The sequence below is a fragment of the Zalophus californianus genome, chromosome 4 (assembly GCF_009762305.2).
Source record: "Zalophus californianus isolate mZalCal1 chromosome 4, mZalCal1.pri.v2, whole genome shotgun sequence".
NCBI lineage: Eukaryota > Metazoa > Chordata > Mammalia > Carnivora > Otariidae > Zalophus > Zalophus californianus.
The window spans coordinates 30,828,384-30,854,670 of record NC_045598.1 but is presented as its reverse complement, the minus strand read 5'-3'; the positions used below and the strand labels follow the sequence as shown (position 1 = coordinate 30,854,670).

The 26,287-nt window shown below is 41.0% G+C and overlaps 1 protein-coding gene across 4 annotated transcripts in view; it reads left to right on the top strand.

Annotated features, from left to right (window-relative positions):
* TRIT1 (tRNA isopentenyltransferase 1) overlaps positions 1 to 24,552 on the top strand; it is a 45,059-nt gene extending 20,507 nt beyond the window's left edge. Inside the window, exons 2-12 of one of the 4 annotated variants that reach the window (XM_027625899.2) lie at positions 7,029 to 7,169; positions 11,849 to 11,947; positions 12,658 to 12,803; positions 15,052 to 15,194; positions 16,749 to 16,860; positions 17,234 to 17,346; positions 17,594 to 17,671; positions 20,420 to 20,529; positions 20,861 to 20,978; positions 23,685 to 23,882; positions 24,237 to 24,551. In XM_027625899.2, coding sequence (XP_027481700.1) covers positions 7,029 to 7,169; positions 11,849 to 11,947; positions 12,658 to 12,803; positions 15,052 to 15,194; positions 16,749 to 16,860; positions 17,234 to 17,346; positions 17,594 to 17,671; positions 20,420 to 20,529; positions 20,861 to 20,978; positions 23,685 to 23,854 — 1,230 coding nt within the window. In that variant the 3' untranslated portion in view covers positions 23,855 to 23,882; positions 24,237 to 24,551. Of the gene's footprint in view, positions 1 to 7,028; positions 7,201 to 11,848; positions 11,948 to 12,657; positions 12,804 to 15,051; positions 15,195 to 16,748; positions 16,861 to 17,233; positions 17,347 to 17,593; positions 17,672 to 20,419; positions 20,530 to 20,860; positions 20,979 to 23,684; positions 23,883 to 24,236 lie in introns of all 4 variants that reach the window. The other 3 variants (XM_027625890.2, XM_027625908.2, XM_027625917.2) reach the window with 3 other exon arrangements.
* Positions 24,553 to 26,287: the final 1,735 nt, after the last annotated feature.

The window sequence follows — 26,287 nt, the reverse complement described above, 5'->3', positions numbered from 1 at the left end:
TTCTAGTACCCACTTAAATACCTAGAACATTAAATGTTTAGTGGTTATGAGATTTAAAGAAGATGGTTACAGTCAAACTTTATTGTCTCTCAGAAACTTTTATGTCATTTATCTCTTTATAGTACAGGTATTTGTATCTGTGTCTCTTGCTGGCCTGGACTCCTAGAGGACAGGGACCCTTTATTAATCTTTGAATGCCTAACATCTTGCAGAGTACCTGGCACGTAGTAGACTCTCAGTAAATGTTTGCTGAGATAAGTCAGTTATGTTGGTAATTGGCTAAGTAGGTTAAACCTGTAATTTTTCAGAGTATTTCAGTTGTCAGACCTCACAAAGAGGTCAGAGTTCCCTTACTATTGACAAAATCTGATTTGTGCAGAGAGAAGCATTATTTATCCAGTCATTTCTGTGTACACAGATCACAGGTGTCCTCTGGGAGAATAGGAAATGGAACAGAGTGACATGCTGCCTTTAGAAGATAAAACAGATCCTTTAAGCTCTTCCTACCACCCAGGGCTGACCGTTTTATAAGTGGAATCACGCTGAAACTATAATCGAAGCTGGAAAATATAAGGCAATCAGCTACAAACCTAACTTACTCTGGTAGGATGATGTTTTCTGGGCAGGTAAAATAAGCCCAGTTGTGGGATTTACAATATAAATACCTGTATGGACCAAATGTGACATTTACAAAATTGATTGGTTTCTAAATTTGTTTAGATATTTATCCTTTGTGCAAATGTGTAAAATGTGTTGTATTTTTGCTTTTTGGCTGGGTGGTATGATTTTAATTGATAAATAATGTATATCATAAAATGCGTAATTCATGGGTCTCCTTGCTGACTTATTTGGTGGAGTGTGCGACTCTTGTTCTTGGGGATATAGGTTCAAGCCCCATGTTGGGTGTAGAGATTACTTAAAAATAAAATCTAAAAAAATGCATAATTCATAACTGTACAGTTCAGTAAGTTATCAAAAAAGTGAAAATACCTGTGTAATCAAAACTCAGTTCAAGAAATAGAACATTACCAGTCCTCTCAATAATTTTGAAAGTTATGATATGATCCAGCAATTCCATTTCTGGGTACATATTGAAAAAAATTGAAAAATTCAAGGGATACCTGGGTGGCTCAGTCCATTGAATGTCTGCCTTCTGCTCAGGTCATGATCCCAGCAACTTGGAATCAAATCCCGTATCGGGCTCCCTGCTCAGGTGGGTAGTCTGCTTCTCCCTCTCCCTCTCCTGCTCCCCCTGCTTGTGTGTTCTTTTTCCCTCTCAAAGAAATAAATAAAACCTCTTAAAAAAATTAAAAAGAAAAAGAATTGAAAAATTCAACAAATTTTTGAAAATTTCATTTCATTGCTAATATTCACGGGTTTCTCATTGTACCAAAAGTCTGTTATCCAACTCTTTTGTTATGGTAAACCATACATGGTAAAATATACATGACATAAAATTTACTATTTTACCATACATTAAGCACATTCACATTGTTCTGCAGCTGTCATCACCCTCCATCTCCAGAACTTTTTTCATCTTCCCAAACTGGAATTCTGTACCTGTTTTATACTAATTCCCCATTCTTCTCTGTCCCAGCCCCTGGCAACCACCATTCTCCTTTCTGTCTTTGAATTTGACTACTTTAGTTATGTTAGTAGAATCATACAATATTTGTCTTTTTGTTAGTGGGTTATTTCACTTAGCATGATATCTTCAAGGTTCTTCTATAGTATGTGTCAGAATTTCCTTCCTTTTTAAGGCTGAATAATATTCCATTATATGTATACAGCACATTTTGTTTATCCATTTGTTCATGATGGATATGGATGGCTTCCACCTTTTGGCTTCTGTGAATAATGCTGCTATAAACATGGGTGTATAAGTATCTGTTCAACTCCCTGCTTTCAGTTCTTTTGGGTATGTACCCAGAAGTGGAGTTGCTGGATCATATGGTAATTCTATTATATATATATATATATATATGTATATATATATATATATATATATCAGTTTCTATATAAAGTTCTATTTTTTATACACACACACACACACACACACATATAAATTATTTATTCGTGAGAGACAGAGAGGCAGAGGCAGAAGGAGAAGCAGGCTCCCCGCAGAGCAGGGAGCCTGATGCGGGACTCCATCCCAGGAACCCGGGACCATGACCCAAGCCAAAGGCAGATGCTCAACTGACTGGGCCACCCAGGTGCCCCTATTTTTTATATTTTTATGGGGCTTGAACTCACAATCTTGAGATCAAGAGTCACATGCTCTACAGACTGAGCCCACCAGGCACCCCACTATTTTTTGTGTTTTGATGAATCATCATACTGTTTTCAGTCCATAGCTGTGTCATTTTATATTCCCACCAGCAATGCACAGGGGTTCTAATGTCTCTACATCTGTACCAACATTTATTATTTTCTGCTTTTTGACAATAGGCATCTTAGTGGGTGCGAAGTGCATCTAAATTTTCTAAGAGAAACTTTTTGTTAGGGAAATTTCCCAAATATAAAAAAAATAAGAGTGAATGCCAGTTGAACTGCTGTGTGTCTCTCCTCACTTCAGTAGTTAGGAACACTGGGCCGATCTTAGTTCAGTTAGTCTGACCTTCCTACCCCATTATTGGAATATGAATCCCAGTCTTCATATGCTTTTCCCCCCTATTGTTAAAAGCAGAAAATAAACATAAAATTTTTCTAAAAAGATTTATTTATTTCTTAGAATGTGAGAGCAGGGGGAGGGGCAGAGGGAGAGGGAGAGAGAATCCTCAAGCAGACTCCCCGCTGAGCACAGAGCCCAAGACAGGGCTTGATCCCGGGATCTTGAGATCATGACCTGAGCCAAAATGAAGAGTCGATCACTCAACCAACTGGTTCACCCAGGTGCCCCTATAAACATAAAATTTTAATGTTATGAATATTATTGTAAATTTTACTTGCATCATTGTTCTGCCTTTCATTCAGTGATCATAATTCTTTTTTTTTTTTCCCTGAAGTAATCTCTGCACCCAACATGGGGCTCACATTCACCATCCCAAGATCAAGAGTCAGATGCTCGTCAATCAGAGAGAGACAATCATCATGTGGTTTCACTCATATACGGAATATAAGAAGTAGCACAGGGGACCACAAGGGAGGGGAGGGAAAACTGGGAAGAAATTAGAGAGGGAGACAGGCCATGAGAGACTCTTGACTCTGGGAAACAGAGGGTTGTAGAAGGTGATGTGGGTGGGGGAATGGGGTAACTGGGTGATGGGCATTAAGGAGGGCATGTGATGTGATGAGCACTGAGCGTTATATGCACCTAATAATCAATGAACACTACATCAAAAACTAATGATGTACTGTGTGTTGGCTAATTGAATTAAAAAAAAATAAAGAGTTGGATGCCCTACTGACTGAGCCAGCCAGGTGCCCCAGTGATTATAATTCTTTTGTCATTATTAACAGATATCTTTTCAGCATCCTTGCTCTCATATAATGCAGATATAGATGTACTTTACGTATACCCTTCATCTGCCCTTGCCTTCTTGCTTGTTTAAAAATTTATTCATGGGGGACCCCTGGGTGGCTTAGTCGGTTAAGCGTCTGCCTTCAGCTCAGGTCATGATCCCAGGGTCTTGAGATCAAGTACCGCATCGGGCTCCTTGATTAGCTGGGAGCCTGCTTCTCCTTCTGCCTGCTCTGCCTCACTCCCCCTGCTTGTGCTCTCTCTCTGTCAAATAAATAAATAAAATCTTTATTTTATATTTATAATTATTTATAAATATTTATAAATTAAAAAAATAAATATTTATAAATAAATATTTATTTATTTGACAGAGAGAGACACAGCAAGAGAGGGGACACAAGCAGGGAGAGTGGGAGAGGGAGAAGCAGGGAGCCTGACATGGGGCTTGATCCCAGGATCCTGGGATCATGACCTGAGCCGAAGGCAGACGCTTAACGACTGAGCCACCCAGGTGCCTCAATAAATAAAATCTTTTAAAAAAATGTATTCATGGGTAAAATGAAAAAATACACAGTAGCCGTGATCACAAGTTGCTGTCATTTGTACACTCAACTGTGACAGCACATCAGTAACTGTTGAAAGAAGTCATATTAGAATGGAAGACTGAAACAATATTATTATAGACATAACCTTGGATCAGCTCTAATCTCTTTAAAAAAAGATATACTTTCATTCAAGTGTACCTCAATATATTGTATACCTCAAAGTTAAGGATTCCTTTTTTAAAAAAAGCATAACCATAAAACCATATGATACCTAAAAATAAACAACCCTTTTATCATCAGATATCCAGTTAGTATCACCCATATCTCTATGCCCAGTTTCTTTTATTTTTTATTTTTTAAAGATTATTTGAGGGAGAGAGAGAGACACAGAGAGAGCACAAGCAGGGGGAGAGGCAGAGGAAGAGGGAGAAGCAGACCCCCTGCCGAGCCGGGACCCCCCCCCCCCCCAATGGGGCTCGATCCCAGAACCTGGAGATCATGACCTGAGCCGAAGGCAGACGCCCAACCATCTGAGCCACCCAGGCGCCCCCCGCCCCAGTTTCTTTTAATTCAGTGGTACAGGAAATGAAAAGTTGACAAATCACTCAAAGATGACAATTTACACTGGTAACCAGGATATAGTACTTTTGGATGTATTACAGTTTTTAGTTTGTTAACTCTGTAAGCAAGATGTCTACTTTCCTTAAACCATTAATACTCTTTTCTTCTTTCTGATATTTGTTGGCATTTGTATATACCATAAACAGTACAGTAGGCCACTTCCTTTAATAAATAAGGTGAGCCTTGTTCTGGGGTTACCTTCTGTTTGATTTATGTTGATGTGTTTATTTAAACTTACCAGTTTTAAGAGTTCTAGAAGATACACATAAAGGCAGGACACAAGATGAAATTTTATCTACAAATTTATATATCTGATAGAATTTACTGGTAGAGATGTTTACATTTTGGCTTTTTTGGAGGTGGGGGATGGTAATTGTGCATTTGCAACTATGCCTTTCCTTTTTTTTATTTTAAGATTTTATTTATTTATTTATTTGAGAGAGAGAGATTGAAAGAACAAGTGTGAGGAGGGGCAGAGGGAGAACCAGACTCCCTGTGGAGCAGGGAGCCCGACATGGGACTCAATCCCAGGACCCTGGGATCATGACCTGAGCTGAAGGCAGACACTTAACCAACTGAGCCACCCAGGCACTCAGAACACACAATTACTAACTCCTTTCCCTCCTTTAGTTTTCTTAATTTGTGCAGAAGACTGCAGTGTGCAGTATATGCTACGGCACTTTATAATGTCAGAAAGACATCTTGTTCAAGATACACACACACACACACAAAACACCCTATGATTTAAGATTCCATCAGTATTCAGGTGTAAGAATGCAAGTCAGTTGTCAGGCACAGATTAAATGAGTTAAGAGCAGAGCTGGTTCTTTCCCTGTGGCTCTTTATATTTCTTTGTACTATTTTACTAATTAACAGTTTTCTTTTACTTGAAGATAGCTTATATGCTTTTGGGTAAATAACCTCAGTAGTTAAGAGCACAGAAGCTTCAGAGTGATAATGACACTAAACTTATTTCCCATTCTCCTTGCCTTTGTGATAGTAGTAGTGGTCGTAATATAGGTAGTTATATAATGACCCTGTATAGCATATGCAATGTGTTAGGCAAAAACTAAGTGCTTTACATGTACTAACTCACTTAATCCACAGAACAACCCCATGAAATAGATACTATTATCCTCATTTTACTGATGAGGGATTGAGGCAGAGAGAGGTTAGTAACTGACTACTCCATAAGTACAAACAACTGGTAAGCAGCAGAGCTAGGAATTGATCTGAGCAGCCTGGCGCCAGTGTCCTTCCTCCCAACTATTATACTGTACTGTACTTAATCGACACTCATGTAAGTAAAGGGAAATGTGAGATAAAAAATGCTTTTAACATCTTTGTGGGCTCTATGGAACTTATTATTTGTTCATTCAGTGCTCCCTGTAGAATCAGTGATTACAGAGAGAACATTTAATCTCAAAGCATTCATCCCTATTTTCAAACTAGTATTTTCAGATCTGTTCTCCATCTGAGACCTTGCATTTAGAAAAAGTACATTTGAACTTTTTAGTTGAATTGGCAGATCAAGAGCTTACAGACAGGATATTGCCTTTGAGTATTTAGACTGTATGTGCTGACCCCCTGAAGCAGTAATTTGGTTAGATCACAATGTTTCCATTAGAGTACAGCAGTATTAGGGGTTCTAACTTCAAAGTGTGTATGTGTGTGTTTTATATGTATCTTTGTAAATAGGCCACTTCTTTACAAATGGAACCAAGATTCTAAATATCTTTCAGAGCCATTTAAATCCAAGAAATACCTAAGCATTTGACGTAGAACTATGAGCAATGCAAAATGTTACCTTTCTGGAGACTTGTGATAAGTAAAATAAATAAAACAACCTGCCCATTTTTAAATGCTTAAAGAACCTAAAGAACCTCCAGTTAATTTTGCAGAATTAGTTCTCACTTGAGCATTGATTTACATACACTTTTTATCTTTTTTTTTTTAAAGATTTTATTTATTTGAGAGAGAGAGAATGAGAGATAGAGAGCATGAGAGGGAAGAGGGTCAGAGGGAGAAGCAGAATCCCCGCTGAGCAGGGAGCCCGATGCGGGACTCGATCCCAGGACTCCAGGATCATGACCTGAGCCGAAGGCAGTCGCTTAACCAACTGAGCCACCCAGGCGCCCAACATACACTTTTTATCTTGAAGTCTAAGCTAATAGCCATGATTTGATAAGAAAACCAGTGCTCTCTTTTCTTCTACTTCCTTTGTCTTAGGTTTTTGTGGGTCTGCTGTGCTCTGAACACATATGCTTAGAACACATCTACTCTAAAAAAAGAGAAGAACACATCTAGTCTGGTGCTTTCGGTCAATCACATGTTTGGCTGGAGGGCAAGTGTGCCTTTTATGGAGGCAGGTGATTTTCTCATGCTAATTTTCTTTCCCCTAGGTTTATGAAGGCCTGGACATCATCACCAACAAAGTTTCTGCCCAAGAGCAGAGAATATGCCAGCATCACATGATCAGCTTTGTGGATCCTCTCGTGACAAATTACACAGTTGTGGACTTCAGGAACAAGGCAACTGCTCTGATATCCTTAGGAAAGACAGCGACTAGGCTTGGTGGGTATAAGGCAGTCCAAGACAAGAAAGAAGTTTTTGTTTCAGTGACAATTTCTTCTAAGCAGGGGCACCCAAGACTTAGCAACCAATAGGCAGCACCCCCATCAGAACTATATGGATCAAAAGATACAGTGCCCTTGCTTCTCAGAGTCTTGTCAGACTAGCATCAGCCATCCCTTGGGCGCTTATAAGAAATGCTGAATTTGGGCCTCACTCCAGAACTACTGAATCAGAATCTACATTTCACAAGAGTCCCAGGTGATTCATATGCATATTAAAATTTGAGAAACTGTTTTAGTGGAGAGAACACTGATTTAGGAACTAGAAAATCTGTGTTCTAGTCCCAGAACTGCCTCTTTGGACCAAGTGAATTTTTATTGGGTAGAGCATTTACCCAACTCAGCTTCAGTTTCCCACCCTTTAAATGGGGATACAAAATCAATTTATAAATATGGAGTTAGAGTTTAATAGGGATTGTTGGGTGAGGGAGGACTGCAAAAACAGTAAATTTTTTTTCTGTGATCAGCGATCTTTGATTGATTAAGTAAGCTCTACGCCCAGCATGGAGTCCAACATGGGGCTTAAACTCAAAATCCTGAAATCAAGACCTGAGCTGAGATCAAGTCATACGCTTAACTGACTGAGCCACCCAGGTGCCCCTTGTTTATTTTTTAAAATTTTAATTCTAGTATAGTTAACATATAGTGTTATATTAGTTTCAACACCAGTACATTTTGAAAAAAGAATAATATAAGGGGGACTGTCCTTATATTTTAATTGTCCAGACTTCCAGATGGGGTGCCTGGCTGGCTCAGTGGAATGAGCATGCAACTCTTGATCTCCGGGTTGTGAGTTCGAGCCTCATGTTGGGTATAGAGATTGCTTTAAAAAATTTTTGGACTGCCAGATAATAAAATGTAAGGAAAATTCATAATAATTATCATAGTATAGAACTTATACCAGACAAATTTATGACACAGAATAGAAAATTCAGATACAAATTAAAATGGATGTATATATTTACCTTATGATCAAGGTGGCATTTAAAACAATAGAGAAATAATGCCGTAGTTAATATTCTTGGGACAGCTAATTTTTTTGGAAAAAAATAAAATCACGATCTCATTATGTATGACATAAATTACAGATGGATTTCAGAGTTAAATACATGTATTTTGAAAACTAAGACAAATGGGATAATATATGATTGAGTAGTTATGTGATTTTAGAGTAGGGAAGGACTTTATAGATACATAGTTTCTAAAAAAGTTATCTTAATGGATTTTTTTAAACTCAAATTTTTCCTTTATTTTACTGTGTTAAATACACACAAAATTTACCACTTAACCATTTTTTAAGTGTACAGTTCAGTTGTATCAAATACATTCATATAGTGGCGCAACCATCACCACCATCCATCCCCATAACCTTCAGATTTGTATTTGTTTTTAAAGATTTATTTATTTGAGAGAGAGTGAGAGCACGAGTGGGAGGGGCAGAGGGAGAGGGAGAGAGAATCCCAAACAGACTCCATGTACTCTATGGGGCTTCATCCCAGGACCCTGAGATCATGACCTAAGCTGAAAACCAAGAGTCAGATGCTCAACTGACTGTACACCTAGGCACCCCCCCTTTTTTTTAAGGAAAGTAGCTAGCTTTGAGTATGTATGAATTAAGAATTTGTGTCAGCAAGAATGTATATCAACCAGAACTAGGTATCCACCCTAGAGTAAGCTTGCCACACGTATGAGATAGGTGGTAGATCTCATTCATAGCGGCATTGCTCTTAATGGCAAAAACATAAATACCTGAATTCTTACTTACAGGAGAATGTATAAAATTTGCTTTGTTCATATAAGTACTTTTTCCGCAGTGAAAATGAATAAATTGTAGCTACATGCAGCAATGTAGAAGAATCTCAGAAACAATGTAAAATGTGAGAAATTATAGACATTCATACCATACACATTCATACCATTTATTATAAAAGTTAAAAAGCAAACAAAACTAATCAATATATTTTTTAGGGGGTTACATATACCTAAGGAATAAGGTAAAGGAAAGCAAGGGAATGATAACAAGAAAAACCAAACAATTCAGGATAGCAAATCTCAGGTTTCCCCACAGAGAGGGGAAGTAGGGGGTTGGGATGGGAATGAATACACAGGAAGCTTCAAAAGAATTGATAACACTCCTTTTCTTACATTGGCTTCATGAGTATATGTTTATTATAAGGCTTCATAATTTACGTATGTTCTTTTGTATATATTGAATATTTTATAATTTTAAAAATTAGCCCACTATAAACAAAATTAAAAAACGTACTGCAAGCCAGAGGGAAAAAAATATTTGTAACATAGGAAAGGCAGATGGTTAATATCCTTAGTATATAAAGAACTCATATGAATCAATATGAAAAATACTTAAAGGGCCTGAGTAGTAATTCACAAAGGAAGAAATCTAAATGATGGTAAACATGAAGAAGGGTTTACCCTTGCTGTTAAGGCCATGCAAATCAAAATAATGAAATCATATTTTTTTGCCTGTCAAATAGGCAGAGATTAAAATGCAGATAATTCTTACCCTACCTGCTTTATGGGACAGTTGTATCAGATGAGATAATGTATATGAAAGCCCTTGGCAAATTAGAACATATCACCAAATGTATGTTGTTGTTTTAAGACACTTTGGTTGTTCAGAAAAAGCTGATAGAAAATAGAGTTTTCAGAGGGCAGTAGGGATGACTTAATCATGTGATTAAGTCTAATTTCTCTAAGAAATTAGAGATTTCTGAGTTTAGGTATGAACCCAAAATCAGAATGTCAGAACTGAAAGTACCTTAAGAAGTATCCAGTTAACCTTCTTGATTTGACAGGCTAAGTAAGGTATTAGATAACAGAGGCCCAGAGAGAAGGGTTTTGCCCAGGATCACAGTTGTTTCATGGCTTGGGCAAACAAGTTAAACCTTTTCCCACCAAGTATCTCCTATCCCATCTCCTTCCTTCTTTTCCACTCTCTCTCTCTTTGGCATCTCACCATTTTCCCCTTCCCTTTTTACTTTGCTTGCTTCCTTTCTCTTTGTCAATCATAGTATATATTTGAATTTTCATTACATTTGCTGTAATTGTATGCTCCCTATACTTAATAGGGGGAATATAGTATTTCTCTTTTTTAAGAAACCAGTAGAGAGGGGTTGCCTGGGTGGCTCAGTTGATTAAAAGTGTCTGCCTTTGGCTTAGGTCATGGTCCCAGAATCCTGGGATGGAGCCCTGCATCGGGCTTTCTGCTCAGCTAGGAGTTGGCTTCTCCCTCTGCCCCTCATCCTGCTCTCCCTTGCTCTCGCTCTCTCAATCTCGCTCTCAAATAAATAAATAAAATCTTAAAAAAAAAAACAAATGGAGAAACAATGTTTCTTCTTTAAGATCCTTGATTGGTAACAGCTTTCTTTCCACCCCACCCCAACTTCTTGGGTTCGTGTGCTTCTGGTAGAAAAGAGGTCATCTATCTCTGTGCCCACAGACAGGCTAGAAAGGGGAAGAAGTATGTAAATTAGTCTTTGTCTAGGTTGAAAGTCTCTTTTTATCAATTATCCTCAGAAGCAAAGCCCTTCATAAAGCAGATAATTATCTGTTCAACAGGGATTCTAAAGAGAAGAATTCAAAGTAGCAGGGATATAAAAACAATAGTGGCTCAAGTAAATTCAGTACTTACTCAATTGAAAGCAAATATTTCAGGCATCATGGTAGGGGATTTATATGCTTTGTCACATTTAATGCTCCTTAGAATTCAGGAGAATTTTACAGGTGAGAAAACTGAAGCTCAGGCTGAATAACTTATCAGAGAGTTGGAGTGGTAATTGAGATCTGTTTGTCTTTGGAACCTGTGCTTCTCAGTTTATCTGGCGAAGTCTCATATGGGGCTGAAATGTGCAGTACTACCACATAATGGTAAGGACTGACTGAGTCTAAGAACCATGGCATAGAGAAACCAGTTTGTATTTTATTTATTTATTTATTTATTTATTTATTTATTTTTAAAGATTTTATTTATTTATTTGAGAGAGAGAATGAGATAGAGAGAGAGAGACCATGAGAGGGGGGAGGGTCCGAGGGAGAAGCAGACTCACTGCTGAGCAGGGAGCCTGATGCGGGACTCGATCCCGGGACTCCAGGATCATGACCTGAGCCGAAGGCAGTCGCTCAACCAACTGAGCCACCCAGGCGCCCGAAACCAGTTTGTATTTTGTCTTAGAAGGCAGTCACACAATGGACATCACCTTGGTGGCTTCCTGAGCAGCTGACACTTGGTTCTCTGAGAGCCCTTAGGCTTGTGCTGGTTAAACTGATTTGGAATACCAAGCAATCTTTGAATTTTAGCAGCAAGGCCTAGAAATTTCTAGAACTGGAAGGAATTACCATCATGCATCTGTATCTGGTTTATGCAGGTCCTTCCAGAACTAATAGGAAATGCTTCTGAGAACTCATGGGAAACGGTGAAGACTGATTATCAGTTCATCTTGGTTTCCACCCTTTCTCCTCTGTTCTCCAGACGAGTAAATGAGTGTGGTTTCTTGCTAATACCTCCTTCCCAAGTGAGTCAGGATGCTCTTCTTGATACTAAATATTGTGATGTCTTTCTTAACATTCACATTGAAGATATATTTGCCCGAGACAAAATTCCTATTGTCGTGGGAGGAACCAATTATTACATTGAGTCTCTGCTCTGGAAAGTTCTTGTCAATACTAAGGTATGTTTAGTTCACTTACAAGTCACTGAGGAAATGGGTTCCTCTTTCTTGCCAGCTAATTTTAGTGGGAGGAAGGTTGACTCTTGTCTGTTTCTTAAACTCAGCAACTGTAATTTTCTTACTTAATATTCTGAAGCAAATGCCACCTCCATATGTGAAGTGTGCTCCTCCAGGGTGGCCTGAGGGCAGGGGCCGTGTGTGGGAAAAATGCTCCCTGTGAATTAATTAGCAACTCCATGTAGGTTAACAGTTCATCAGTCTGACTCAGCATTTCTTGGCTATTACAATCTGTACATCAGTGAGATGTCCAACACTAACCTTTCTTACGGAGATGCTATTGCGTAGGGTGAGAGTTTGCAAACTGTAATGTGTGGGCAATCCTGGTCCACACTGGTCACTTGCTGAGAAGACTGGACTTCTGGATATGTTAATACAGATGTGTTAGCCCTGGTTCCTGTTTATACTTCTGACAAGGAAGCAGGTACCTGAGTACTTCCCTGAGCAGTAAGTCCTCCTTTGTGTGCTGTGGCCTCACAACACTACCACAGTGTATTGGAATTTTCTGTGGTCTCTCTCTCACTATATGGCAAGACCTTCTGATTTCTCTCTGTTCTGTATTTCTAACTCCTAGCAAAGTGCCTGGCATATACACTGTTGCAATGCCTGTTGAACTGTTGAATTAAATTTACTTCTAAACCTTCTTTTAATAGCCCCAGGAGGTGGGCACTGAGAAGGTGATTGACCGGAAAGTAGAGCTTGAAAAGGAAGATGGCCATGTACTCCACAAACGCCTCAGCCAAGTGGACCCAGAAATGGCTGCCAAATTGCACCCACATGACAAGCGCAAAGTGGCCAGGTAAGAAAGCCTGGGCCCACTGAGCCTGAGTCCCTCTGGAGTTGGGCCGTCAGTTCTTCAGTGTGCCTAGGTAATGAGAGGGGTTTGGTAATAACAGTTGGTGCAGATTGGTATATTCCCAGCACACAGGTTGCAAGGCCCTGAGGTACTGCCTCAGTCCACCTCCCTCAATAAATAATTGCACCCAACTTTGTTATTTCAAAATGTATAATACAATAGAGTTTTCCCTAGGGCCTAGGTAATTGCGCTTCATTTCCTATTTGATCTTTGCTTGTATAACAGTTTTCATATAAATTTTTTCTGGCATGCAATTGGTTTACATTGTGATTTGAGTTTTATAATTGATGGCGCAATGCTGAGTTCTGCCCCAGCAGCTTTCCCAGTGGGAGGTAGATTTTATAAACTGTCTCATAGACCAACTCACCTTCACATATGGAGGCTTTCTTGAAGGGAAGACAGAGGTGGTGAATGAACTCATAAGGTCATGTTTTCTTAGGGTGTTTTGAAATTGCAGCCTCGTGTGTTAAGTTTATTCTTCTGCAGTGTTGGGAGTGATACCATATCTAGCAGAGTAGAGGATCTAATAAAGGACGGTTGATTACACAGATTAAATATTATAGCACCATCTGGTATTGATAGGGATTATAAAGTATTCCACTCAAATGAATGTTCTAGATCAGTGTTTCTTAATCCTTTTTCATTATCTCCCACCACCCCACACACACCCAGAGACTTTTTAGAAATTTTTTTCCTAATTGTGCCTCCCTCCCTCCCTGTCCTTCATGCAATTTAGTACTAAAGAATAATATTTCTTTGGGTATGGTTGGCCCTTGGAGTGTCATACACCATTGTAATGTCTAAGTTTTTTTGCCTCCTTGAGAGCAGTATCATCTCAGGTGATAATGCACATTCTAGATAAATGAAATTTATACTTTCAGTATCCAGACATTTTATTTTAAAACATTTTAATAGAGATCTTTCAAAAATTTTTGAAAAACAGGGACATTAATGATGAACATTCATTTTTATGTTGTTTTATGATGTAATTCTAGAGCTTGGTCTTTATTATCCTCTCTTTTTATTGATGAGTTTTTTCTTATCACCTCTCTTCATTTTGCTACTTCTAAACTAGTAATGAGTCAAGAATTGTGTCTTAGTAAGAGTCAGTGGCTTCTAAGCAAGTTCCAGAGTCTCTTCTTTAGAGAGGACTGGAGGACTTTGTTCATGTTTCTTTTCTTTTCTTTTTAAAGGTTTTTATTTATTTTCATTTGAGAGAGAAAGAGAGAGCACAAGCAGGGAACGGGGGTGGAGGGGCTGAGGGAGAAGCAGACTCCCCACAGAACAGGGAGCCCGATGCAGGGCTTGATCCCAGGATCCCGGGATCATGACCTGAGCTGAAGGCAGACGCTTAACTGACTGAGCCACCCAGGCGTCCCTCATCTTTCTTTTAGTTTAAGACTGTATCCCAATCTCCAGATAATTAAGATTGTCTATTACTATGATTTTTCCTCACAGGTCCTCTTTGAGTGATCAGCAGTACAGAAAGACAAGGGGTCTCTACTCTTGTGTTAGGGTTTCAGGAAGTAGAATTGGGTCAGGGAGGGAAAGATCACTTTCAGTCTGATGAGCTGCAGTCACCCAGAGTGGTGGAGTGTAGATTTGAGAGTTACATTACCTAGGGCTGCATAACTGATAGAGGCAGACAGAGCCGAGGGTGGCTGAAGAATAAGTATGTGAATTCTTTCTGCAGTGGTTTTTGTGCTGGTAGAGTACCAGATCAGTCAGAAGTGTTCTTCCTTAATTCTAGACCTATGTAAAAAAAAAAAAAGTTGATGAGCTGGATATACAGCATACTTTTGTACTGTGGGAAAGGCGTTCCAGCGAGACTGGACTTGCTGGCTTGTAACAGTCTCCCAAATAAGCTCTTTTACTGCTTACCTGAAGGTGAGTGAGTCCCATTCTATTTGTGTGGAAGAAGCCTGCTGTTTCTGAACCTGAGTTTAGAAAAATTAATATATGTTTAGAAGAATAGTGTTATTCTTACTTTACCTAAAATTTTCTTTGGGACTGTTTTCTGAGTAGCTATAGGATTGGAGTAACCCCAGACCTTCATGTCTTTAGGAGCTTATACAGTGAAGATGAGAAAGAGGTGTTCTATAATAAATAGGCTCTCTCCTTGTTTCATTGGAGAGTCAAATTTTCTAATGTTTTTTTTGGGTGTCCCCCCCCACCCCTTTAAATGACTTAGGAGCTTGCAAGTGTTTGAAGAAACGGGAATCTCTCATAGTGAATTTCTTCATCGTCAACATGCAGAGGAAGGTGGTGGTCCCCTTGGAGGCCCTCTGAAGTTCCCTAACCTATGCATCCTCTGGCTTCATGCTGACCAGACAGGTAAAAGCCCTTTGATGCCTTAGAATACATCTGAGATAGAGCCTGCCCAGAACCATGAGTAGCTCATAATAAGCACTAAATAAGTGTTAGCTTTTAATTTTATAATTACTGTTACTCATTAACTTAGTAAGGCACAGTGCCTTTCCCCTAGGTATCTGTCTGGAAGGGGAAGAAGGGTGGCCCTGGCACTAGGGTAAGATACCAAGGATGGGATAAGAGGGAGATGGGTGGCATGAGTAAGAGACTGCCGGCCGGGGAAGGTCTCAAGAGAAGGAGAAGGAAGGCTCTGTGGAAGGAGGTCTGATTCCCTGGATTGGCTGGGTGGAGGCTGCATCATTGATTATTCCAGAAGCAGCAGGCCTCAGAAATGGGTATGATGGTTAGTTAGCTAGCCTGATTGTGGTTTTTTTTTTTGTAAAGTCTGATAATGCCCTGTGATAGTGCTAACAACTTCTTCATCCAGCTAACATTCAGTAAGCATTCAATGAAGTGCCAAGTATGCTGCGTAATTTCCTGGATTTCAGAGATGAATGTGAGACTGTGCCTGGTTTTTAGGAGCTCCCAGTCTAGGGCAGCAAACAAATACAGATACTACATTGTGATAAATGCTGGGCTAGAAAGTAGTACTGTGAGGCCACAGAGAAGGGATACCCATTTTTTTTTTTAAAGATTTTATTTATTTGACAGAGAGATACAGCAAGAGAGGGAACACAAGCAGGGGGAGTGGGAGAGGGAGAAGCAGGCTTCCTGCGGAGCAGGGAGCCCGATGCGGGGCTCAATCCCAGGACCCTGGGATCATGACCTGAGCTGAAGGCAGACACTTAACCATCTGAGCCACCCAGGCGCCCCTGGGATACCCATTTTTAAGGGTAACCTATGAGCTAGGTCTGTATGTGAATGATTAAGAACACGGTCTCTGAGCCAAACCGTCTGGATTCATACTCCTGCTCCACCATCTTCTAGCTATGTGAGTTTCAAGGCAAGTTAGTTAACCTCCCAGTGCCCCAATTTTCTCTTCTGTAAATTGGAATTGATGATAATAATAATATGTATATGTACTGAGGATTAGATGAGTTACAACATACAAAGTGCTCAGAATGTGCATAACATGTGGTGAGTCTTTAATAAATACAAACTTTTTAGGAAGATAGGATAAAAGGTTACTGTTACTGCAGGCTGAGAAGTAGCAATGGCAGATAATGTAGAGCATGGTTGAAATGGTGAAAATTTGTTAAAATAAATCTCAGGTGCAAGTTTATAGAAAAAGGGAATTTTTTAAATGAAATTTTTGTGACTGAAAACATATTGCAATTCATCATAAAATAATGGAATCTGATTCATAATAAAGCTGACCACCACCTTTGGTCATAATCAAGTTTGGCCATCACATCTGAATGATTATGACCCCTGACTCTTTGCTCCTTTGTCTGGCTGTTCTTGTGGCAGCTGTTCTTCTACAGCTGTTCTTCTTGTGGCAGCCTGTCCATTCATCATGTAAGTGTCTAGTGGGCACCTATGACAGGCTTGCTGGTTGATGGGCTAATGTGATTGAAGTTCTAGATGAGCGCTTGGATAAGAGGGTGGATGACATGCTTGCTGCTGGGCTCTTGGATGAACTAAGAGATTTTCACAGACGCTATAATCAGAAGAAAGTTGCAGAAAATAGGTGAGGATTTGGCCATTTCTTTGACCTACTCTCCCTCCCTTGCTTATGATCAAAAGATCATAAATGTAATACTGGCTTTGGATCTACTTGTTTATTAGCCATTGTCCTTGGCATTGGCAAGGCTTGTTGGAAGGAGGTCTGGTGTACTCGTTACAGTTGCACTTTTCTAATCTCAGACATTCCCAGGAGTTAATTTTCAAGGGAACTAACCAGGGAGCTGGTGGGGGCTGGTGGAGGAAGTTTAGAGAGGCAGTAACTGCTCCGGATCTCAATTTCTCATCTGTGAGATGAAATGGCCCAGCTAGATCTTCTCTAAGGCCCCTTCTAGCTCTCTGATGCAATGGCTCATCTGCTGATGCTCTCCTTTTCCCAGCCAGGACTATCAACATGGTATCTTCCAATCCATTGGCTTCAAGGAATTTCACGAGTACCTGGTCACGGAGGGAAAATGCACACCAGAGACTAGTAACCAGCTCCTAAAGAAAGGTGTGAATTCCTCCATCTAACCTAGCCTTGGACATTCTTGGGTGGCAGAGTACCCCGCTGGTATGGTCTGAGAACGAGTTGAGGCCAGAAGAGTCCCAAATGGCCTTCAACTCAGAATTAAGATTTTTGTCTACCAAGTGTACTCTAGTGTGCTGCTATTGTTGATTTTCTCCTCTGCTGGGCTGGGGGGACTTGCCTTTCGGCTTGGTCAGAATTTAGAGGTTCTTAGATATACCTTGTCTTTCAGGTATTGAGTCTCTGAAACAAGTGACTAAGAGATATGCCCGGAAGCAAAACCGATGGGTTAAAAACCGTTTTTTGAGCAGTAAGTCTTATGTTTTTCCTTAATCCCTGGGTCTGTTTCCAGTAGAATATAGATGTCCTTAGCTCACCCAGAAAAGGAACTTTAGTTTCTGGACCTGTCCTAAGCTTTGGGGACCTGATCTGGGAGAGGGTCTACTGCATAAATGACTATGCAGGGATGCTTCTTTGTAATGTCTTAGAAAACAAATGAAATCTTTCCAATCAGGAGTTGAACACATGGGTGCTGGCTGCAAACAGGTAAGAGCATACTAGCAATATCTTTGCAGCGTCAGTGTTCAAGGTTGACTTTAGCTTCAGATTTTGTACCTGAAGTGCAGCCCGATTTCTGTAGGGAGGCTTTCCTAATTAAAATGGTTCTCGGGTGTCTGGCTGGCTCAGTTGGAAGAGTATGTGACTCTTGATCTCGGGGGTTGTGAGTTTGGGCCCCATGTTGGATGTGGAGATTAATAAAAAAAAAAAGAAAGAGAAAAGGAAAGAAAATGGTTCTTAGGCCAGATGAACAGTATAAAAAGTCAAACCTACACCAGTTCTCCCAGCATTGCCTTCACATTCAGGTACGTGGTGCTTTCGAGCGCTGCAGCTTTGCCTTCAATTGAACAGGACTTTTAAGGAAACGGAAGGAAATTCTCCTTCATTTGACCTTGTTCTATGTCTTTGACACTAGATTTGGTGCTATATATATATTACTGAGCCTGCAAGGTAGGTGTTATTTATTTTTGCAGATAAGGCAATGGAGATTTCAAGAAGTTAAATATCTTGCCAAAAATCTGCCAGCTGAATAAGCAGTATTGAATGCAGGCCTGATCCCCCACCCCCACCCCCCACACTGTACTTTATAGCACTCTTCTTGTTTCCTGGAGCTATCACCTTAGCTAGACAGCGTTGATATTGGGCCTCGGGTGAGAAATTGTGTGGTTATGAGCTAAAAGGAGATCAATTTCAAGGAGATTAAGTGAAACACCAACTTTATCTTATAGGCACTTTTTAAATAGTCCTGTTTGCCTTTTGCTGTTAGACTTCTGCTTTCAGTTATAGATAAGGACAGCTGAGGCCTCCACTCTGCTCTTCACGGTCTCTGAACAGGAACACCTCGATCCATGTTGTTGACCACTGATTGCTGAAGTTCTCTCTCCCGTGCTCGCTCTCTGCCAGACCTCTTTGGGGTAGTTCTGGCACCAAGGGGCTCTTTATACTTCCTTCTGCTTACCCTGCTTTCTTGGCATGTCCTGTCAAGAGTTTGTGGCTTCAGCTAAAATCGAAATTGAATTGCATTGACTGAAATTCACTACTACAGATTTCTAATGCAGCTTCTCTTCTCCCCAGGGCTAACAATTAGTCTGTAACAAAAGATGTTTTTTGTAATGATTTGAAACTTCCTCCTGTTGTAAAGCCACAATAACTCCCCCATCTCTGAGTCAGGAGGGATTGATGGCACACAGTGCATCATCTGCCCATTCCTCATTCATGTGTATGCTGCCGGCTCAGTTCTGGTGCTAGAGTGAAAGGCACAGCTGCCTTGTAAACCAGGAGCCGTGTGTGATTGGCCAGGGCTAGTCTGCTGGGACATGGCTCTGGCAAGAAGCCAGAGGGACTTCCCCGCCCCAACTTGGCCTTGGACCCATGCCAGAAATAGCAGCTGGGAGCCGAGAACTTGTTGAAAGGTGCTTAGACAGGGCACAGAAGCCCAACAAAGGACTCAGAGGGGAAAGGAAAATATAGGGTGGCCTGGAAACAGGTGCAGAGCTTAGCCAAGGCCAGGTGTGCTGTGGATGCTGCCTACACCCTCCCAGTCTCACCTTTCCGCGTGGTGGCAGGTGCAGCCCAGTCCATTTTATGAAGAATCTTACTTGTGGTTGGCACAATCAAAAGGCCAGCACCTGCCAGCCGTTGGCATCCTAAGGACTTTGATGTTTTTGTCCATGGGGAGATGCTCTTTGCCTTTAGGCAGCTGACTTGACCTAGCTGTGGGAGGCAATTTAGTGTGTCCGTAGATGGGAAGCTACCAGGAGAGACTAAACAGGGCTGGCTCCAATGGACAGAACGTCTGTGGCTGTACCCTGGGCTATCCCCAGTCACCTCTCCACTCAGAAATATCTACCAAAGGGTGTTTCTTGAACACTCCTCTAGATCTGTTTCCTAAAAGAAGGGGCTCAACTAGTTCAATTTCAAGGCTTCTTTCTAGTTCTCAGATTTAGTGGCTCATTGATTGATATTCTTCTGTTCCCAGTCCCTGAATATCCGTATGGTATCAACAAGTTTCATGAATGCCATACTGCGGAAGGGATATATACAAACCTGAGACTAGTGTCTGCTCCTAAAGAAAGCCCTGAACTCTTTTGCCACAAGCGCAACATCACTGTAAGATGATAGGCAACTTAGAATAGGCATTTACTTCAAGCTGTTAATTTATTTACTCCTATGATATGCTATCTTCATATTGTAGCCCATGTGGTAGTCACTAGAGCCGTTACTCCGTTCTGTTTTTCTGACTGATCTGGAGGATCCTGTCTCTAGAAGTCTCTGGATTATACAGCTAGACTTGTTGGCTACAGATCAGTGAACCTTCTAGGTCATTCTTGGATTGTATGTAGTTGTTTGGTTCATATTTCTAGTTAGAATGAATGGCATGATCAGAATGTTTATTCCTTTGGCCCCCATATATTTCCTTTGAGGATTTTGGAGTCCTGGGAGCAGAATTGATTGGAGTCTTGGAGGCTGACTTCTCACAACTTCTCTTTGTCATCATTAGGACCTGGTCCCAGTGTCCCCCCAGTGTATGGCTTAGAAGTGTCTGATGTCTCGAAGTGGGAAGAGTCTGTTCTTGAACCTGCTCTTGAAATCGTGCAAAGTTTCATCCAGGTGATTATTAATCATAGCACTGCGTATTGTCTGGCTTTCAGAGAGCTTTCTTTAGCCGGCACCGTTGTTAGTAGGGAACCAAGCTTTCTTTTCTATGGAATAGAGCAGAAGAGCTGGCTGCTTTTAGATCCCTGGAGGCTGTGTTTCTACTTTCACATTTAGAAAGGTTGTTGCTAAAATCTGTTGGTAGTCCACCTGTTTCTCTGGGATGAGAAAAAGGAATCTTGGGAAAATCCCAGTCTCCTTATTAATATCAGAGAATGAGATCCAAATCTCTTTGAGTTGATTGCTTCTCTCCCACCGCCCCCCCCCCCCCGCCCCATTCTTTCAGGGCCACAAGCCTGCAGCTGCTCCAGTAAAGATGCCATACAATGAAACGGAGAACAAGAGAAGTTATCACATATGTGACCTCTGTGATCGAATCATCATTGGGGACCGTGAATGGGCAGGTAGAATCTGGGGAAGGGCATGGAGAAATCTGTAAGGGTGGCTCACAGTGACTTTGTGAACTTTAAGGTCTTCAGTAGGTTGAATGCTGGAGTCTGCTTTTTTTTTTTTTTTAAAGATTTCATTTATTTTTTGACAGAGAGGAGAGAGAGCACAAGCACAAGCAGGGGAGCAGCAGAGGGAGAGGGAGAAGCAGGCTCCCCACTGAGCAAGGATCCCAATGCAGGGCTCCATCCCAGGACCCAGGGATCATGACCTGAGCTGAGGGCTGACGCTTAACCAACTGAGCCACCCAGGCACCCCTAAAGTAGATATTTTGTACTGAGAGGTCTGCAGTTAAATTTCCAGAGCTCCTTTGATTTTCCTGATCCTACCTTCTAGGAGTTTCTTGGCCTTTCATGTTTAGAATGCAGTGTAGGTGAGGTGGGATTGTAAGGGATACCAGCCAGCTCACCCAAGACACCAAAGAAGCAGAAACAGCTGGGAGAGTGGGAGGAAGTGCAGTTACTCCTCCCAAGTACATTCTTTGAAAGTGGGGTCTCTTTGGTAATTTTTAAGGTAATATATTGAAATGGTGGTGATTGCTAAAGCTATGATGAAAAGTGTTAAGAGAAGTTGTGAAAACAGGGGCGCTGGGTGTCTCAGTAGGTTAAGCGTCCGACTCTTGGTTTCAGCTCAGGTCATGATCTCAATGTTGTGGGAAGGAGCCCCCCATTGAACCCTGCTCTAAGCACCCCCCTCCCCCACGCATGCACTCTTTCTTTCAAGTAAATAAATCTTAAAAAAAAAAAAAAGAAGCTGTGAAAGCAAAGCTGCCAGACTTGTATAAAGAAGGTGGCCAAAGGGTGATGTCTTCTTTAAAGGTACTCCTGAGCAACCAGCATGGGTCCTGACCTAATTCTCTCTTTCGCTCTTTTAGAGCCTGGATCTGCCTCTACCACAGTCATACTGAACTCCCCTGTCAGATTCTTGTAGTCCTCTAGTCAAAGCCCAAAAAGGGCCAGGGCCTCCCAAGTCTTGAATTTACATTGTATTTGGAAACTTGTTTAAGTCTCACTCCTTTTGAGCAGAGTAAGGCTTGTAGGGACCCAGTGGCTGGAATCCTGTTCAGAGTACTGCCTTGCATGGGATTTTCCTAGAAATAGAGTTTTCTTCCCATACAAACCAATAGAATGATTAGTTCTGTTAACTGGTAACGCTGGCAAAATGAACTCCATTGTCAGAGACTGGGGATGGCTGTGATTTGCCCAAGCAGCAGAAGAAGCCTCGATTGTCATTGGTTTATAATGATGAAAGGGGAAGAGAAAGAGAGTGTCTGATTGTTTTTTCTAAAGGAAACTTAGTGGTTCAATTTGTCGAATGTCCTTCAGGGATAGCCTTAAAGAAACAACATTTGTGAGCCTTTGTGAGCTTAGCTTGTGTGAACCCTTCTATAGTGCCATCTGTCAAGTCCTTGCTCCCATCTCCTGCTGCCATGGAGAGCCAGGCCAGAAGCCCTTTTTTGCCTTAGGCTCTAGCTGGAGAATAAAGCTGACTTTTTTCCCCCAAGTAAACTTTTCTTTGACTTCTAACCTCTTCCTTACTTGTTTTTTGCTTTGAAACCCTTAAAATGATGTTTTTAATAGATATCAAAGATCATTTAATCTAGTCATCTATCTCATTAGAGGCTTCCAAAGAGAATTTCCTTGAAAAAGAATAAGTAAAAAGAAGCTAGTATGAGTTAGAGGGTGGGAACAGTCTTTGGGGTGAGAGTTCAGAAATTGGTATAAGGCAGGGGTGCCTAGGTGGCTCAGTCATTAAGTGTCTGCCTTCGGCTCATGTCATGATCCCAGGGTCCTGGGATCGAGCCCTGGATCGGGCTCCCTGCTCAGCGGGAAGCCTGCTTCTCCCTCTCCCACGCCCCCTACTTGTGCTCCCTCTCTCGCTGTGTCTCCCTCTGTCAAATAAATAAATAAAATCTTAGAAAAAAAAAAAAAAGAAATTAGTATCAGGCAACAGTGACCCTTCAGCTTTATGGCTTCTGTGGACCCTCAAAAAGGATCGACAAAGAAGAATGCTTCCTGTTATCTCCCTGGAGCATTGTGTGCTTGGAGAATGTGAACCTTGTGGGTTAGTCATTCAGATGGCTTGTCTAACCCAGGCAGAGGGATGTCAGATCAGCAGGGGCAACCTGTGTGAGCAGGAAGAAGTGCCAGGACAGCTCTAGGTCTCATGTGGGACAGAGCATCTGTCCTGCAAAACAGACAAGGATTTGGATTTGTAACTTTTTAGCTGAGTGAGTTGAAAGGTAATCTATCTGTAACAAGAAGCCCCGTACTGGAAAATTGAGTCTAGAGCCTTGATTCTGGAAAATTTGGTCTCTTTTTGAACTATAGGTGAGCTAAAGAACTTAACCTGCTGTGTGTCCTTGGACAAAATCGAAGTCCTTAGTGAACTTCGGTTTCCTTCTGTATAAAATGAGCTGAATAATACTGTCCTGCAAGTTGGCTGTGAGGATTAGTGATATAAAGCACCCAGCAGGGTACACTTAATGCATGGTAGCTTGCTGGCCATATAACTTTGCCTTCCCTTAAAAATGCTAAGCAGCTATACCAGTACATGTTGATCCCGTTATTGTTAAAGAAAAGGATTGTATAGTTAATTTTGTATGCTTCTAGGATTGATTCTAGAAAGTTCTAATGAGTTGTTTTTGTTTTGTTTTGTCTTAGCACATATAAAATCCAAATCCCACTTGCACCAACTGAAGAAGAGAAGAAGATTGGACTTGGATGCTGTAGCTACCGTAGAAAATCAGAGTATTTCTCCAGACCGTGACAAAGAGCTTAAAGAGAAAGGATCCCCAGGGCAGAATGAAAAAGAGCTGAAATCTGGTGTTTAAAGAGACAAGTCCAGTAGCCTTTGCACAGGTAGGGACCCAGTTCAGGAGGGAGGGTTATGTCTGTTTCCCCGTCTGGACTGAGGAGTGCTATGCAGAAAGCCCCCACCATTTTCTTTCTTTGGTGGTATAGTTTTAAAGTCTCGTGCTCTCTGTCACGGGAACAGCAGGTCTTGTTAGCTTCTTGTTTGGCTCATGTGCCTGGTAATGATGATTTGGGGAAGGAATTTTTTTTCTTTCAACCTTAAAGGTTCTATTTTTGAAAGAGGCACAGATTGCACTTTTTAATACTTGAGGATCTTTTTGGTAATGAATACCTGAAATTCCTATATCCCTTAAAAAAGTTTTATGTCCCTGACTCTGGCTAAAAATATCTCATTTTCAGATACTTTTATAAAAGATGACTGAAGTATTGTGAGCCACAAATCAGGAGTTCTGGATTTGGGTGAATGACAGGAAAGCCCCAGCCCCAGTGAGATGAGTAAGTGACCTCAACCAGTTCTTGGAATTCCACTGAGAAGGAGAGAAGGAGGTGGTCATGACGTGGCACTTGAAAACAAGACTTTAACATTTGTTGAGGTCCTCCTGTGTGATAATTACTATCACTGCTGTCTTTCTATTGAGTTAGGAGTCTATATTTTTATTAAAAGTTAAATAAAGAAAAAGTTTCCAAGAGTCTCTTTAGTCCTTAAAAAAATGTATATTCCGTGTCTAGTTTATACACAGTAGGCTCTGTTATCAACATACATAATAGCTTTGGGGCATCTGGGTGGCTCAGTCGGTTAAGTATCCTACTCTTGATCTCAGCTCGGGTCTTGATCTCAGGGTCCTGAGTTCAGGTCCTGTGTTGGGCTCCACACTGGGCTTGGAGCCTACTTAAAAAAAAACAAAACAACAACCACGAAACAAAAACATGTTAGCCTTTTCTCAAACTTGACATTCTTCATATGATCATACTGTTTGGTCATTATTTAGCAAATGTTTATTGAGCACTTGTTATATTCCTGGAAGACATAGAGGGTGTTTGGAGATGTGTGATTTCCAGCAATGTTGAGTATATGTATGTATTTAGCATAAAATTAAGCATTTTTGTGTTTACAGTTCGGCATTAATTACATTCATAGTGCTATGCAACTATCACCTCTATTTCCAAAACTTTTTCATCACCCCAAACGGGGTGTATCCATTAAGCCATAACCTCACTCAAGTAATACTTTATTTGTTCAGAATCTACTAGATGACAGGCTAGAGGGAAAAACAGAGATAAAATGAGATGTCGTTCTTGTTTTCAGGGAGCTTTGTTCATACTGTACAAACAGCCAGTCTAGGGAAGAGAATATCTAAAGGCCATAAGAGGTGTGTAGAATTGTACTTTGGAGGGGAGGGAAGTGGGGGGAGAGGATCTTGGAAGAAGGAGCATTTCTGCTGGACTTTAAAAAGCAGTTCTTGGGGTGCCTCGGTGGCTCAGTCGTTAAGCGTCTGCCTTCGGCTCAGGTCGTGAGCTGGGATTGAGCCCCGCATCGGGCTCCCTGCTCGGCGGGAAGCCTGCTTCTCCCTCTCCCACTCCCCCTGCTTGTGTTCCTTCTCTCTCTCTGTCTCTCTCTATCAAATAAATAAATAAAATCTTTAAAAATAAATAAATAAAAAGCAGTTCTTGGTTAGCTGTGTGTAGGAGGAGAGGGTAAAGAACTATCAATCTTGGTTGACCTTTTTTAAACAGTGCTGAATTCCATAGCTTTACCTTTTTTTTCTTTTTCCTTCTAGCATTTTTTAAAAGTTTTATTTTTTTGTTTACATAGTTCAGAATTTGTTTACGTAGTTCAAAAATCAAAATGATATCAAAGATATTCATTAAGGGGTGCCTGGGTGGCTCTCTCGCTCTCTCTCTGAAATAAATAAAATCTTTATTTTTTAAAAAATGTGTTATGTATTTGAGGGGCGCCTGGGTGGCTCAGTCGTTAAGCATCTGCCTTCGGCTCAGGTCATGATCCCAGGGTCCTGGGATCGAGCCCTGCATCAGACTCTCTGCTCTGCGGGAAGCCTACTTCTCCCTCCTCCACTCCCCTGGCTTGTGTTCCCTCTCCCTGTCTCTCTCTCTCTCTCTGTCAAATAAATAAATAAAATCTTAAAAAAAAATGTTATGTATTTGAGAGAGAAAGCACAGCAGGGGGCGGCAGGGGTGGAGGCAGAGGGAGAAGCAGACTCCCCACCCAGCAGAGAGCCTGACGTGGGGCTCCATCCCAGGACCTGAGGGATCATGACCTGAGCGGAAGGCAGACACCCAACCAACTGAGCCACCCGGGTGCCCCTAAATAAAATCTTAAAAAAAAAAAAAAGACATTCTTTGAGAAATCTCGCTCCCGTCTCTATCCCCTTCTCCCCAAATAGATACTTACTAGTTTTTTATATCTCTCTCAAGAGTGTTTTAATGCAAAA